This window comes from Ursus arctos, unplaced genomic scaffold (assembly GCF_023065955.2).
Source record: "Ursus arctos isolate Adak ecotype North America unplaced genomic scaffold, UrsArc2.0 scaffold_22, whole genome shotgun sequence".
Taxonomy (NCBI): Eukaryota; Metazoa; Chordata; class Mammalia; order Carnivora; family Ursidae; genus Ursus; species Ursus arctos.
Genome location: NW_026622897.1, coordinates 995,931 through 1,009,487, shown reverse-complemented (window position 1 = coordinate 1,009,487; position 13,557 = coordinate 995,931). Strand labels below are relative to the sequence as shown.

General features: G+C 48.0%; 1 protein-coding gene across 1 annotated transcript; it reads left to right on the top strand.

Annotated features, from left to right (window-relative positions):
- Nucleotides 1–2,328: 2,328 nt before the first annotated feature.
- On the top strand, nucleotides 2,329–9,704 carry MMP1 (matrix metallopeptidase 1). The gene is made up of 10 exons (XM_026505286.4): nucleotides 2,329–2,473; nucleotides 2,901–3,145; nucleotides 3,237–3,385; nucleotides 3,625–3,750; nucleotides 4,484–4,639; nucleotides 4,751–4,868; nucleotides 6,608–6,741; nucleotides 8,210–8,372; nucleotides 8,898–9,001; nucleotides 9,178–9,704. Exons 1-10 carry the CDS (start codon nucleotides 2,369–2,371, stop codon nucleotides 9,276–9,278), a joined length of 1,401 nt encoding a protein of 466 aa, XP_026361071.3. The 5' UTR covers nucleotides 2,329–2,368; the 3' UTR covers nucleotides 9,279–9,704.
- Nucleotides 9,705–13,557: the final 3,853 nt, after the last annotated feature.

Sequence of the window (13,557 nt, the reverse complement as noted above, 5' to 3'; positions counted from 1 at the left end):
CTGAACACTTTACGGGACCCTTCCTGGGGGTTGCTTTGTAATTCCTGGCCCAGCCCCAGACGGTCACATGCTCTCGAGCTAAGACGGGGACCGTTCTTCCCACTGCCCAGTGGAGCAGGGTGCCCCCTCTTCACACCGGCCAGACTCCCCAAGAGTCAGGGTGTGCCACCCCTTGACTTTAAAACACAAGCTCCAACGTAAAGAGTTCTTGCGGGATTTCCCTTGCCTGCTGAAGTCAGTTCAGTTGGTGTTCTGTGCTCCCGGCCCCACCCTCCTCCATCTGACGCCCGGGAGAAGGACAGGATTTCAACTTCATGAGAATTTCTTCTAATTCCTCTTACTGTCTCAAACTCATGAATTACTCCACTTCGATGAGGAAGTTGTGGTTAGATAATTAGGGAGGAAATGAGCTCTTTCACATCAATCCAAAATACACTGAAGCAATATTTATACCCACGGTGTTGATCTTCGTGTGGCAAGAAGACAGAAATCGGTGAGGTGAGAAAGCCAGCCTGACAGGTGGGGGGGCGGGAGCCCCGTCAGGTGCTGAAGGGGAAGAATAGAGGCAAGTGGTTCTCAACTTCACGTCTCGTTCGACACTTTCCAGGAAGGAGGGTGGGGCGCGAGTAGAGAAAGCCACAGATTTAGGTCATCTTTTCTCACCAAGGGTAGAAAGGACACCCCCCCAAGACACTTGACTATGGGACTATGGATACATTAATGCACATTTTCCATTACATAGCCCTGTATTTATTTTAATACACATACAAAAATAATAACCCAGTAAACCATGATTTTACAGTTACGATAGCTACAATGAGGCAAAACTCGGGGCGCCTGGGTGGCTCAGTGGGTGAAGCATCTGCCTCAGCTCAGGTCATGATCTCAGGTCCCTCTCCCTCTGCCCCTCCTCCTGTTTGTGTGCTCTCTCTGTCAAATAAATAAAATCTTTTAAAAAATGAGGCCAAACTTGTAAATTTCAAGAAAAATACAAATAATACTAGAGATGGTACTGAGATTTGACAAAAATTATGATGGCGGTAGGAGGATTAATGAAGGTCAGAAAATTGAGAGTTGGACCAACTCTACCATCTCTTCTCTCCCAGCACTTTCTGGTAAAACTAGTATGAGCAGCTTTAGATGGACTCCTGTTAAAGCCGTCTTAAGACGTCCCATACGATGTTCATTTACTAATTAACCTCCTGCCACAGTAACAGGTGCACGGAAGATGCTAAATAACATCATTGGAACCGACGAACGCATAAATACAGGAACACACGCATCAAAGAAGAAAGCCTCGCGGCCGGACGCCAACGAGCAAAGATGTGCTCCCATCAAGGGGAGCGAGGATGATCAAAACTAAGACAGCACGGGGTGCCTGGGGGGCTCAGTCCCTGAAGCATCTGCCTTCGGCTCAGGTCATGATCCCAGGGTTGTGGGATCAAGTCCCGCGTCGGGCTCCCTGCTCAGCGGGGAGTCTGCCTCTCCTTCTCCTTCTGCTTCTCCCCCTGCTTACGAGCTCTCTCTCTGTGTCAAATAAATAAATAAAGTCTTAAAAAAAAAAAAAAAAGACAGCAGACTCCCAGTAAGACCATAAGACTTGGTCTCCTGCCGGCCCCTGCCTCACATGGTCCATTCTGATGGGTTTCAGCGAAGGATCCTCTGTGTCCCATGATGCCAATGGGCAGTGTCTACACAGGGTGTGAGTTATCGCTTAACCCACCTGTGGACGGGGGTTTCTCACCCCTGGGCCTGAATAAAGAGCGAGAGACACTGTGGGACCCTGGAAGAGGTGTCCCAGGAGACTTGGCAAAGGCAGAAGGGCGCTGCTCTGAAGGCGGGATCGCTGCCCCGCGGTGAGCACCTGCAGGGCTGTAAGCTTCAGCCGTGCGGGTGCTGAGCCACCAGACAGCACCGCTGCAGGCGCTGCAGCCCTGCCCTCCGCCCTGGGAGCGGGAGCGGGAGCGGGAGCAGGGTGCAACCTGGAGCGCGTCACGGCCGGCACAGTCAAGGAGCAAAGCCCACCTTTCCAAATGCTCACGGAGTCCTCTAGAAGGCTGCTCAAACAGGATAGGAAGGAATTGGACACAACTGTCTTGTGCCTCCTTCACACACACGTCCTGTTTGGTATTAATCATACAATTGCGACACCAAGTGAATCTAAATAATCTGCAAGCGTCACCATCTCTGATAATTGCTGGAGCTATTCATCACTAATCAAAGAGGATGTTATGAAACGTGAGTTAGCCAACCTCCGGCTTTCTGGAAGTGCGGACCTGTATATAAAGAGGGCGCTTTCTGGCTGAGGCACTGGGACGGCCAGTGGGGAACATCAGTCCTTCGGCTGGGAAGGAGAGCTAAGGCCAGCATGCCCAGCCTTCCTCTGCTGCTGCTGCTGCTCTGCGGCGTGGGGTCCCTCGGCTTCCCGGCAGCCACCCCGGGAGCACAGGACCAGGACGTGCAGACGGTGCAGGTAGATGCCGGCTTTCACACGCCGCCAACGTAACAGCCTCTCTGTGCGTTTTTGCTCAGTAGTACCGAGCAGCACTTGTACGTAAGGGAGTTTATTGGAGGGTGGACTTCTCACACGGAGAAATGTTTGCTGGGAAGGGCCCTTTCCCCAAAACAGTATCCAGCTGTGCGCAGGTCCTTCTCTTCCCTTTCCCAGGTGGAGGTGAGTGGGAACTGAAGGAACGATAGGTTACAATTACAAATTGTAATTCGGACTGCACGCTCACTAGCGGTGGGGAGATTAGGCTCCACCAATAATAATTTCCACCATGAAATCAAAACGCCATCTTTAAAGTAGTTCTCCACCTCAGCTAAAACTTCTTATTGTCCATCTTTAGAAAAGAGAAAGAGTTCCCGTCCAGAGCTTCAATAATTTTCTCTTTCATCAGAAATACCTGGAAAACTACTACAATCTGAAGAGCGATGGGAAGCAGATCGTAAGGCAGAGGAACAGCAGCTTGGTGACTGAGAAGCTGAAGCAGATGCAGGAATTCTTTGGGCTGAAGGTGACCGGGAAGATAGATGCTGACACCCTGAATGTGATGAAGCAGCCCCGATGTGGGGTGCCCGACGTGGCTCAGTACGTCCTCACTGATAGGACCCTCCGATGGGAGCACACACACCTGACCTACAGGTAAGCAGACCGAGCACCGGAGCGAGGGCGCTATTTCCCATCAGAGCTGTAAGCAATGAGTCCTTACGTCTCTGTTTTATTCCATTTTAAGGATTGAAAACTACACACCAGATTTGCCAAGAGCAGACGTGGACAGTGCCATGGAGAAAGCCTTTCGACTCTGGAGTAACGTCTCGCCCCTGACCTTCACCAAGATCTTTGAGGGTCAAGCAGACATCATGATATCCTTTGTCTGGGGAGGTAAGCTCTTCTTGTCCCACAGGAGTATTCTCACCTTAAGTTCGATTGCCCCTAAAGCCCTTCATCTTTGCATCTGGAAGAACTTGTTTAAAGGGGTGTTGATGTTATAGGCTTAAGGAAGGAAACTGTATCACATTTGCTGGAAGTCTCTTGGCCTCTCAGCAAAGCCAATGCTTTCTCTCCTGGGTTAGCCTAAATTGGAACCAAGAGGGACACTTCTCGAATTCTGTTTCTGACAGATCACTACGACAATTCTCCCTTTGATGGACCCAACGGAAACCTTGCTCATGCATTTCCACCAGGCCCAAATCTTGGAGGGGATGCTCATTTCGATGAAGATGAAACATGGACCAACAATTACAGAAGTAAGTCAGCTGATCCTGTCTCTCTCCATTGCCCTATCCCTTCTTGCTTCACTGAAATATTGCTTGGCTTAACTGAAAGAACGCTTTCGTAGAAGTATGTATTTTTCTACTATCACTTATAAAGTTAATGATACATTTAGAAAACTGGAAGAGAAGGGTATTTCTGTTAGTAATAACACCTCTTTGGCTGCAAATAGGCCCCTCTAAAATTTCTATTTAAAAAATGTTGAAAATCTTAATGTTTTTCTTGTGGGCATCTACATAGAATTATTTTTTTATTAGAAGAACACACCAAAATTCAACAGTGTTAGTAAGATTATGTGAAAATTAAGGGAGGAGAGGTTGTGTTTTCCAAAATTTCCAGCATAGGCACGTATCAGCTTGTGGATAGGAAGAAAAAAACTGTTACTGGGACTCCATTGCTTCTCCGTGAACTAATGTGCGACATCTAACCCCTGACAAGACTGGCCGATCTGTGCTGGACTCAGAGTCGGCTGAGCTGGGTTTTTCGTTTTATCAGTGTAATCACAGAGTTTGGGCTTTAGCCTGTGTTCTCACTATTAATAAAAGCCTCCCGTCCTCCCATCTTTGGGGGAAAGTTTTATAGCTATTTCAAAAAGCTACACAAAGACATGAGCCCTAGTCCTTGTAGAGTCGTGGATTCCTCTTAACTACATGTCTCCAAACTGAGAACACTTCGAGCAACCGCTAATGGGTTTATTGGACCTTTTAGATTACAACCTGTATCGTGTGGCGGCCCACGAATTGGGTCATTCCCTTGGACTTTCTCATTCTACTGATATTGGGGCTCTGATGTACCCCAACTACATGTACGACGGTGATGTCCAGCTATCTCAGGATGACATCAATGCCATCCAGGCCATATATGGTGAGTGCACAGAAGATTAGGGACGAGGGGCCGTTGGAACCCATCACCTGTCTCCTCTAAGAAGCTGTCCCACACCAGGCAGAACTAACTGCAGATCTCTTTTTCTTTTAGGACCTTCCCCGAATCCGGTCCAGCCAACAGGCTCCCAAACACCACAGGTGTGTGATAGTAACCTAGTCTTTGATGCTATCACTACAGTTCGGGGAGAAGTGATGTTCTTTAAAGACAGGTAGGCCATCAGCTCCATTTTGTGTTTCATGTTTGTAGTAATAACAGCGCTCACAGCTGTGGGTGCCGGTGGGCCACTACTGTGCACACACTTTATTTACCTTACACTTGTTTGCATACATAATTATAATTATAATTAAATGTGAGCAATTTCATGCATTTGCACAATGTGATGAACTTGTAACAGCTTTTTCCCCCACATGTATTCTGTTGTTTGGTTCTCAGAAAAACATACCATTGAAGTAGAAAATTCAGTGAATAGAATCCCATTTTTCAGATCAGTCAGGTAAGGCAGGGAGAAGGGAAGAGATGCTCTCAAGGCACAGGGTTCTCCGGTGACAGAGCGGTAACCGATCTTCTGACCCCCACTCCCCAGCTCTCCTCATTAATGCCCCTCCTCGTGATGAAACATGGTTGAGGAGTATTAGTACCTTGTGAGGACAAACCCATGCTTTTCACGGCACCATCATGCTGAGCAAGGCTGTGTGGCCGTTTTATCCCAGTAAAGATGCCCCCACCCCACGCCTGTGATCTGCAGAGACCTAGAGAAGGGAAGGAGACATAGTGGGGAAAATCCCCGCGTTCATGGGGTTCCTCCTGTAAGCAGATATGGGCGGTCACCACACGCTTCTCTTCTCTCAGGAAGGCCCTGGAGCCCCCTTTGCAGCATGTGGCCTCACAAATGCTAGGGTCCCCTCACATGCGAGACGCAGGCCTGCTGACTGTACCATCCTGATTCCTAGAGGACCGTGCAAGAGAGTAATACAGTCTTTTTCTGAGTGAGGCCGTCCACAGAACGATCAGCGCTGAGGAAGGGCCAGGGTGTCAGCACATAGCAAGGAGGGGGCTCTGATGGGCTCACTGGTCAGCTGCTCTTCCTGGAGTCTTGTCCGTACTGTTTCATCACTCTGTCTGTGGTCATATCCACCCTAGAATGGAGGGTATTGGTTCCAAATGCTTCCTGTCCTCTCCTCTACTAAGGACAAGGCTGGGTGCAAACCATATAGGGTGTGACTCCAGCCAGGCTGTGCAAGGACATAGTTGGTTTGAAAGGAGCAGGACACACCTATCAAAGCAAGAATCTGAGGGATTTCTTCAAGGCACAGGCACAAAGCTAGGATTCGCAGGAACTGAAAGGACACTGAGATCACTTATGTGTGACCAAGTCACGAAGCCATGGGAGGCTAGAGACGGTAACAGACTTGCCCAGGGTCTCGCAGCCAGCAGAGGCGGGATCGGAGCTGCCTGTCAGGCTGCCAATGGCGGGGGCCACAGTCTTCCCTGTGGGCTGTAGAACCAACCCAAGGAGGAGGAACGGAATGGCTGCCAGACCTGAGTCTGAAGTTAACCTTTGCCTCTCTCTTATCAGCTATGTGGCCATAAACAGCTCCCTTCACCTCCCCGACCTTGGTCTCTCATCCGCGAGATGAGAGTACCAGGCTCTCGTAGGGTGTTGGTCAGGCGTGGTGCAGGGGAGAGGCCGCTGCCACCGGTGTGCCCTGGATGTTGGCGACCAGCAGTGGGTTCCGGCCACGGGCGTTCGCCACTGGCTCCCAAAGGCTCTGCCAAAGCCAGTGGTTAGATTGTGAGAATTTGTGCAGAACTGATCCCTTTGTAATTATTTTGCTGCATGTGACTGTTTATGTTCTTGAGGTTGGTTGGGTCGGATGTGTTTGTTAGAGGTCAGCCCGCCCTTGCATCCAGGAGATCAAAACCTTTTCCACTGTTTTTCCAAATCAGGTTCTACATGCGCCAAAACCCCTTCTACCCGGAAGTTGAGCTCAATTTCATTTCTACTTTCTGGCCAGACCTGCCCAGTGGACTTCAGGCAGCTTATGAATTTGCTGAGAGAGACGAAATCCGGTTTTTCAAAGGTAATGCTTCCCCCTACTGTTCCGTTACTGTGAATTCATCTGCTCTGGGGCTGAATATAGGTGAGTCCTGGCCACTTTCTTTCCGTGGCCTTCGGAAAATCAGGCGATCTCACTTATCACACCGATGGGAGTCCATCACCCTCACTAAGCATAACCTAGTGCATCTCTGAGTCATTTTAAATAAGAAGTGTATCTATGCGTGTCCTGCCCGTCCATGAACCTGGACTTATGGATGCGTTTCCTCTGCAAACTACTTACGTACCCACCCTGGGGATGCTCAGGAACAGAAGGGAGGGGCTGGGGCCCCCAGGACAGAGCGGATGACACAGAAACATTCAAGTGTCCAGATTTCCTAGAGGCCGATTTTAGTACCAGTGGGTCTCCTGAGGGAGGGAGAGGCGGCCCTGGCAGCCAGCTGTCAAAGTACGGTCCTCAGACCAGCAGCGTGGACATCCCTGCGGAGTCTGTTAGAAACACAGACTCTCACTTAGCATGATGTCCTCAAGGTCCGTCCGTGGGATCGGATCCCACTCCAGACCATCTGGAATTCTAACAAGATTCCAGGGCAATTTCTATGTACATTAAAATATGACAAGTCCTACCATGAATCGAATGGGACAAACTTCTTGGATTCTGTCAGAATGAAACATAATCCAATGACGGGCTCTTGGCTCTGAAGGCCCTATGCCAAACACCAGTATTTCTGCAGACAGATGTTTGGCATCATACACACAAGCGTTAGAGTACTTGACCCAGCCAGAGGATCGAATGCTGTTCAGATGGGCAAAAAACATTGACACACGCTTTCTGGCCCTTAGATCACAAAATTAAATAGGATTTTAGATGCGCCAAGTTTCAAGCTGCTTTTTCATAAGGGGTAAATGAGTGTATTTGCGCTGTGAGAATAATCCTGGCTTTGCAATCTAAGACCAGTTTTATGTGCTGTGGGGCTTACCAAGTATAAATACACGGATCTGGACACAGCACGGTTACTTACTTGGCACTGTGTTCTACTCAGATGCAATGGTTTTTATTTACAAAGGTTGCAAGTCATTACAGATTGTGAGTCATTGCAACCCTCTGGCCTTTGGGAAACCACTGGTGTGAACTTCCACAGCCCACGGGCAGCTAGAGGAGTGAGCCTTGTATCGCTGACATAGCACGATGAACTCTTCAGTCACCGGGACATCTGGCTTTGGAAGAAACCCTCAACCCCACAAGCCAGTCACTCTCCAAGCTTACTGCAGATTAGAATTATGTAGGAAACTATAAATTGTATACTAATTTAATTGATCGGGGCTATGTTATTAGCATCGATATCTTTAAAAATCTCCCTACATGGTTCTAATGTGCAGCCAGGACACAGCTCTAACGTGGGAAGCTGAGGACATGGCTGGAAATCAACACACTGTCTTCCGGTGCCCTGGACAAGTATTTTCATCTTTTTTTTTTCTTTTTTGATTGGCAGGTGATAAGTACTGGGCTGCTCAGGGGCAGGAAATGCTGTACGGATACCCCAAGGACATCTACAGATCCTTCGGCTTCCCTCAAACTGTGAAGAACATCGATGCTGCTGTTTCTGACGAAGAAACTGGGAAAACCTACTTCTTTGTTGCTGAAAAGTACTGGAGGTAAAGACGGAGTGCAGAACATGTCAGTGCACCACCTCCTTCTACCTAGAGAGAACATTCTAGATTGAACCATTTCCAAATGAGTCTCATAATGCCTTGGCAGGCTGCCGTCTCTGTGAATGGCTATAACCAGTCTAGCAGCCATGTCCGTGGTTGGTGACGTCATGCAGCACTTGCACTGGGAATGCAGGGAGCACGTGGGGCTGAATTTGGAAAAGGACGGCTAAGAAGCAAGGCATTGACCTTCACAGAGCCCCTTCTGCCGATAGGAATGTATCTTTCATTGCGGTTTACTGTAGTAAGACAATGTGCAGCACCTCCTGGAGAATTAGAATTAGTTGTTGGCATTGAGAGGGACCTTAAAAATCTCCTATCACCCAACGTCCTACCTCCCCCTCCCCCATGCTACACAAGACCTATGGGGTTAAAAGTTCTTGTGAGAGTCCTGCTGCAAGTTCCCTGTAATGACTTTGAGAAGTCTACACAATTAACACGTTCTGATGCTTCCAATTACTTTTTGACCAGGTATGACGAATACAAACGGTCCATGGACGCAGGTTATCCCAGAGCGATAGCAACTGACTTTCCTGGGATTGGCCTTAAAGTTGATGCTGTTTTCCAGAAATATGGTAAGTGAATATATATATGCGTTTCCTCCATTGTGTTGTCATAGAGTAGTGTCAGCGTTGTTATTTGGAACAAGTGCCAAAAACATCTATTCTCACAAATGGCAGTTTTTCAAGAATTCAGGTTAAACCCAGAGATCATTTGTGTAACGTAGTAAGTCTCTTTTGTTTATTTCCAGGCTTTTTCTATATCGTTCATGGAACCACACAATACAAATTTGATCTTCAAACTAAGAGAATTCTGAGTATTGACAGAGTTAACAGTTGGTTCAACTGCTGAAGGAATTGACCAACTATTGCAACAGAAAAATACATTTCAAAAGCCCAAAGACGTGTCTTCCTGAAGAGTCATTTGCTTAAATAAAACACAGAGCTATGAAGTATAACTGTACTTACACCTCATTCTGCACTTACTTTTTATGCTTGAGAATGCAACGTGCTGTAGTTTAGTTCCACAGCTGAGAGCTAAGAAAGGCAGGCTCATGGCTTGTGGATTCAAATGGGCCAGTTTTGCAAAGAAAAAAAGGCTTTTCCAAAGTATAAGACCCTGACATCGATCCCGGAGGGCAGCTCTTCAAGAGAGGAGACCAGAGATACGAGTCTTCACCAGAGCAAAACCGTTCACAAACATAAGAGCAGCCACTAGACTGTCCTAATACGCAAGGAACAACTTTCATTACAGAAAATAAAGTGCTGTGTGTTTCAAAAAAAGCCATCCATGTCTCTACTGTTTTATAAACTTTCTAGTATATTTATTACACGATTATTTCCTGATGATAAAGTCATACATCCAGAGATTAGTTTTCAAATTTGAAGTGGGAATAGACGAATATGCAAAATATTCACGTGGGACGCTAGGATATACAACAAATTGGAATATCCCCCCATTTTCACGGAATTTACACCATGTAGAAGAGGTTAAAACCTACTTCTCAGGTCCTGTGTAAAGATTCCAAAATGGGTTGTCGGTAAAAGCAGTGACGGTCTGGTAGAGACTTCTCCCTCTGACCACGTGGGGGGCTCTGCTGTCCCAGGGTCCCTCTCCCTGCCATTGTGGAGGAGGGGCGGCTGGTGCCTGGTGCCCAGCGGGGACCCGTATTACCTCCAGATGGAAACATGCGATTGCTGGTGCAAATTTCTCCAGTGGCCCCCAGCTTGCTCTGGGGCTCGTGGAAGCCCAGCTGCAGCTTCCGCAAGATGGACCTGAATTCTCAGGCCACCACTCTGAACAATTACTCCAAACCTCAGTAGATTTTCCTTAAGAAGTAAACTTTGACTGTTCTAAGCCACTGAGATTCTAGATTGTGTGAAGGCAGCACAATCTAGTTTTCTTGATCAAGGTGTTGATGCCTTATTTGGGAGGATGTTAATGTAAGCGGAGTCCTCAGGTAGTAGCTGAGCCCCGCGAGGAGGAGACTGGGGGTGCTCATGGTGTTGGCGGAATTTCCAAGTACATAGAGAGCCTTATGAATGTTTTCAGGTACTCGTGGTTCAGAGGCAGGCAGTTCTCGACTCAAGACTTTGGAAAGAAGTGTAACCTCTCCTTTGGCCAGGTCTCCCCCCTTTTAATAAACATTTTGATATTGAAATATATATAAGATAAATACAAAGAAATGAGCAAGCATTAATATTCCTATCCCTGAGTTATGACAAAGTGAACAACCCATGTAACTCTCACCCAGGATGAAGAAACAGAACGTCACCGGGGACACAGCAGGTCCCCACAAGATCCCCGATCACCGCTCAACACTGCGTCAGCTTAGCTCACTAGAATCAGAGCCTAAAACAGGACTAGTTCAGCGGGGCCGTGGGGGGAGGGGTGTTCTCACGAGAAGAGTGGGCAAAACACTTTTGAGCAGAGAAACAGCTACAGAATGTGGTCGCAGATTGCTCTGAACTCAGGAGCAAGGGCTCTGGAGCAAACATTGAATCACAGTTAGTCCCACCGTGAGACAAAGGGGCCAGGCTTTTGTACCCCTGTGTCAAGCAGTCCTCAGTGGAGGTCTGGTTTGGGGGAGGGGCATAGCCCCCAGGCAGAGCGGCTCCCATTTGGCAAGGAAACGGACAAGTGGGAACAGCAAGCCGCCGTCCCCCCAAGTAGCCAGGAGGGTGAGTGCCCTGGTGCCGACGCGGGTCTGGAAACACGACCGACCGCATCCACTACACACTATTTCCCAGAGGCAACCACCGTGCTAACTTCGAACCTCTGAGATGAAACGTGCCTACTTCTCAACGAAATTAGATCCAGTTTAGTTTCTCCTTATCTCCTTCCCTGCGTTCAACATCACGTTTCTGCCCTTCCTCCACGGGCGATGCACTTTGATTTGTTACCATTTGGGGTTTTTTATAAATAATGCTGCACTTACGGAGGCATTTCTGTTGGTTATACACCTAAGAGTGCCCTTGCCGAGCCATAGAGGTCCTCAGTCACATGACTTCTGCAGATCTTCCCTGGGCCTCCTGTCTTCCAGCCACAGCAGCAGGGACTGCTTCTGTCCAGGTTTGAAACCAGCTTCTAGCCTCCTAGCTGCTCTCGTCAGGCCTGTACTTTCTGCTCCGGGGTTCACGTGCCCTTTCTGTGGCTGCTGCATCCAGCTCTGCTCTGGAACTCACTCAGAACTCACGCACAAGGTACCTACAGGTGAGAAGATCAGTCGCTTGTGGAGCCGTCATTTTACCAATGTGAGAGACACGGATGAAGAAATCTATCTCCGTCTCGTTCCCCAGAGAGATGTTCCTAAGATGTATTTCAAGTGGGTCCTCAGATGGTCCCGTTCTAAGCAAGACGTTTCCCCTCTCTGCCTGGCTGGCAATCCATCTTTGCATTGTCTCTCCACTGTCCCTGTTTTGTTCTCCCCAACCCTCAATCCAGCCCTCTCTCTGGATCACATGCCTGAGTAGGTACCTACCCCTAAAATTTCATCTGAGGCTCTGCTTTCTAAAAATATCAGATTACACCAATTTGTGCTAGAAGTGGGGTAGAGATAACCCTTGGTATCACCGTGTCATCACAGTTACCAAGACTCTTATCTGTGGTTGATTGTGAAGAAATAGAGGTGAACGATGAGTAACGGGTCATCAGCTGGCCGTGAAACTTAGACGACATGGGAGGACTGGGGTTATAGAAAGTGTGGAGTGGGCTTGTCGACCACACTGGGAATTTGGTAGGAAGAAAGTAATTCGTTCAGGGCAGCTAAGTATCAACTGAAGACACACTGTGAAAGTCCAAAGACATTAATGACATTTAAGAAAATCCTCATCTGTTATAGGCTGTGCTGAAAATCAGTCCCTGATCTAACTGCAAAGTTGGACTAGGAAGCTGGAATCATGGGGGAACAAATCTGAAAATACCAAACACCTAAATTTTCTTGAAAGCTCCAGATGGCCAGAATAGGCTCTCCCCTTGCCAGAGGAAGGCAACATACCCTTGCACAGGGAACCAAAAAGCCCCGCCTGAGTCAATACCTCACAAGTTGAGGCTTGTCCTCCTCCCAAATTGCTTCCTTCACTCACTGTTTCCAGGCAAATAACTAAGGTCAGGTCTGAGCACAGTTCAAATCCTAGCTATGGCAGGACATTGCTTACAAACCAAAGGAATTAGAGGATATGGCCCTAAAGTATCACCAGGAGCCAGGAGGACATGTGTGGGAGTGGACTTGAAAGGCACTTGAAAGGACCAGGATGGGGGCATGTAAAGCTGGACAGGGAAGAATTTATTAACCTGGTGCACTCATCCGTGAGAGTCGATATTCTGGCCAGGAAACCAGGTCTTTGTTCAACACTCTGCTTCCCTGGAGTCTCTACCCTGGGACACAACGAGATTCTACAGCATATGTGGTAGAAGCGCCCAACCTTGCGTAGTGTCAGCGGATGAGCCCGAAACCACAGGGAGATGGGAATCTGAGAATGGATTTATTATGTGAGATTGGAGGACCCAGCCCAGGACTCCTCCTGGTCCAGAGGGCACTGCCGTCACAGAGGCCACACAGAATGCACTAGTGACAGGACATCCTGGTGCCTCAGAGATACGCAGTGATGGCTGTTCTCTGTGGGGTGGGGGTGAGAGTATGAGGTGTGCTTGGACTCAGGCTCTCTAGCGTCCTTAGCATGAGGGGAAAGGACAGATGGCACACTTCACCATCAAAAGCAGGGTAAACCATAGCAACTCTAACAGGGAGGCTAGAATGGTTCTAGAGGGCCTTGATCTCCACAGAGCATGTGTTTCTAGCAGAACAGCCAGTAGGATTGCTGAACTTACATTTTTAAAAATCAAAAATTGCCAATATCAGTAACATAGAAAATCCTTGTTTCTCATTTAATTTCCAAATCTAACAAGATTTACAACCTCAAGTTCATTGATTGCAGAGGAGGCTAGGTCTCCTTGAGGAAGGATCCTCTTTCATACCTACGTACTTATGTTAGTACATAAGAAAGACCCTTCTTCACAGGGGCTGTGGTAGTGGGTTAGAGCTGCTGTGGCAAACACCACAGCTTGCGTGGCTTAAACAACAGCAGTTGACTTTCTCAGGATTCTAGAGGCTATAATTCTGAGATCAAGG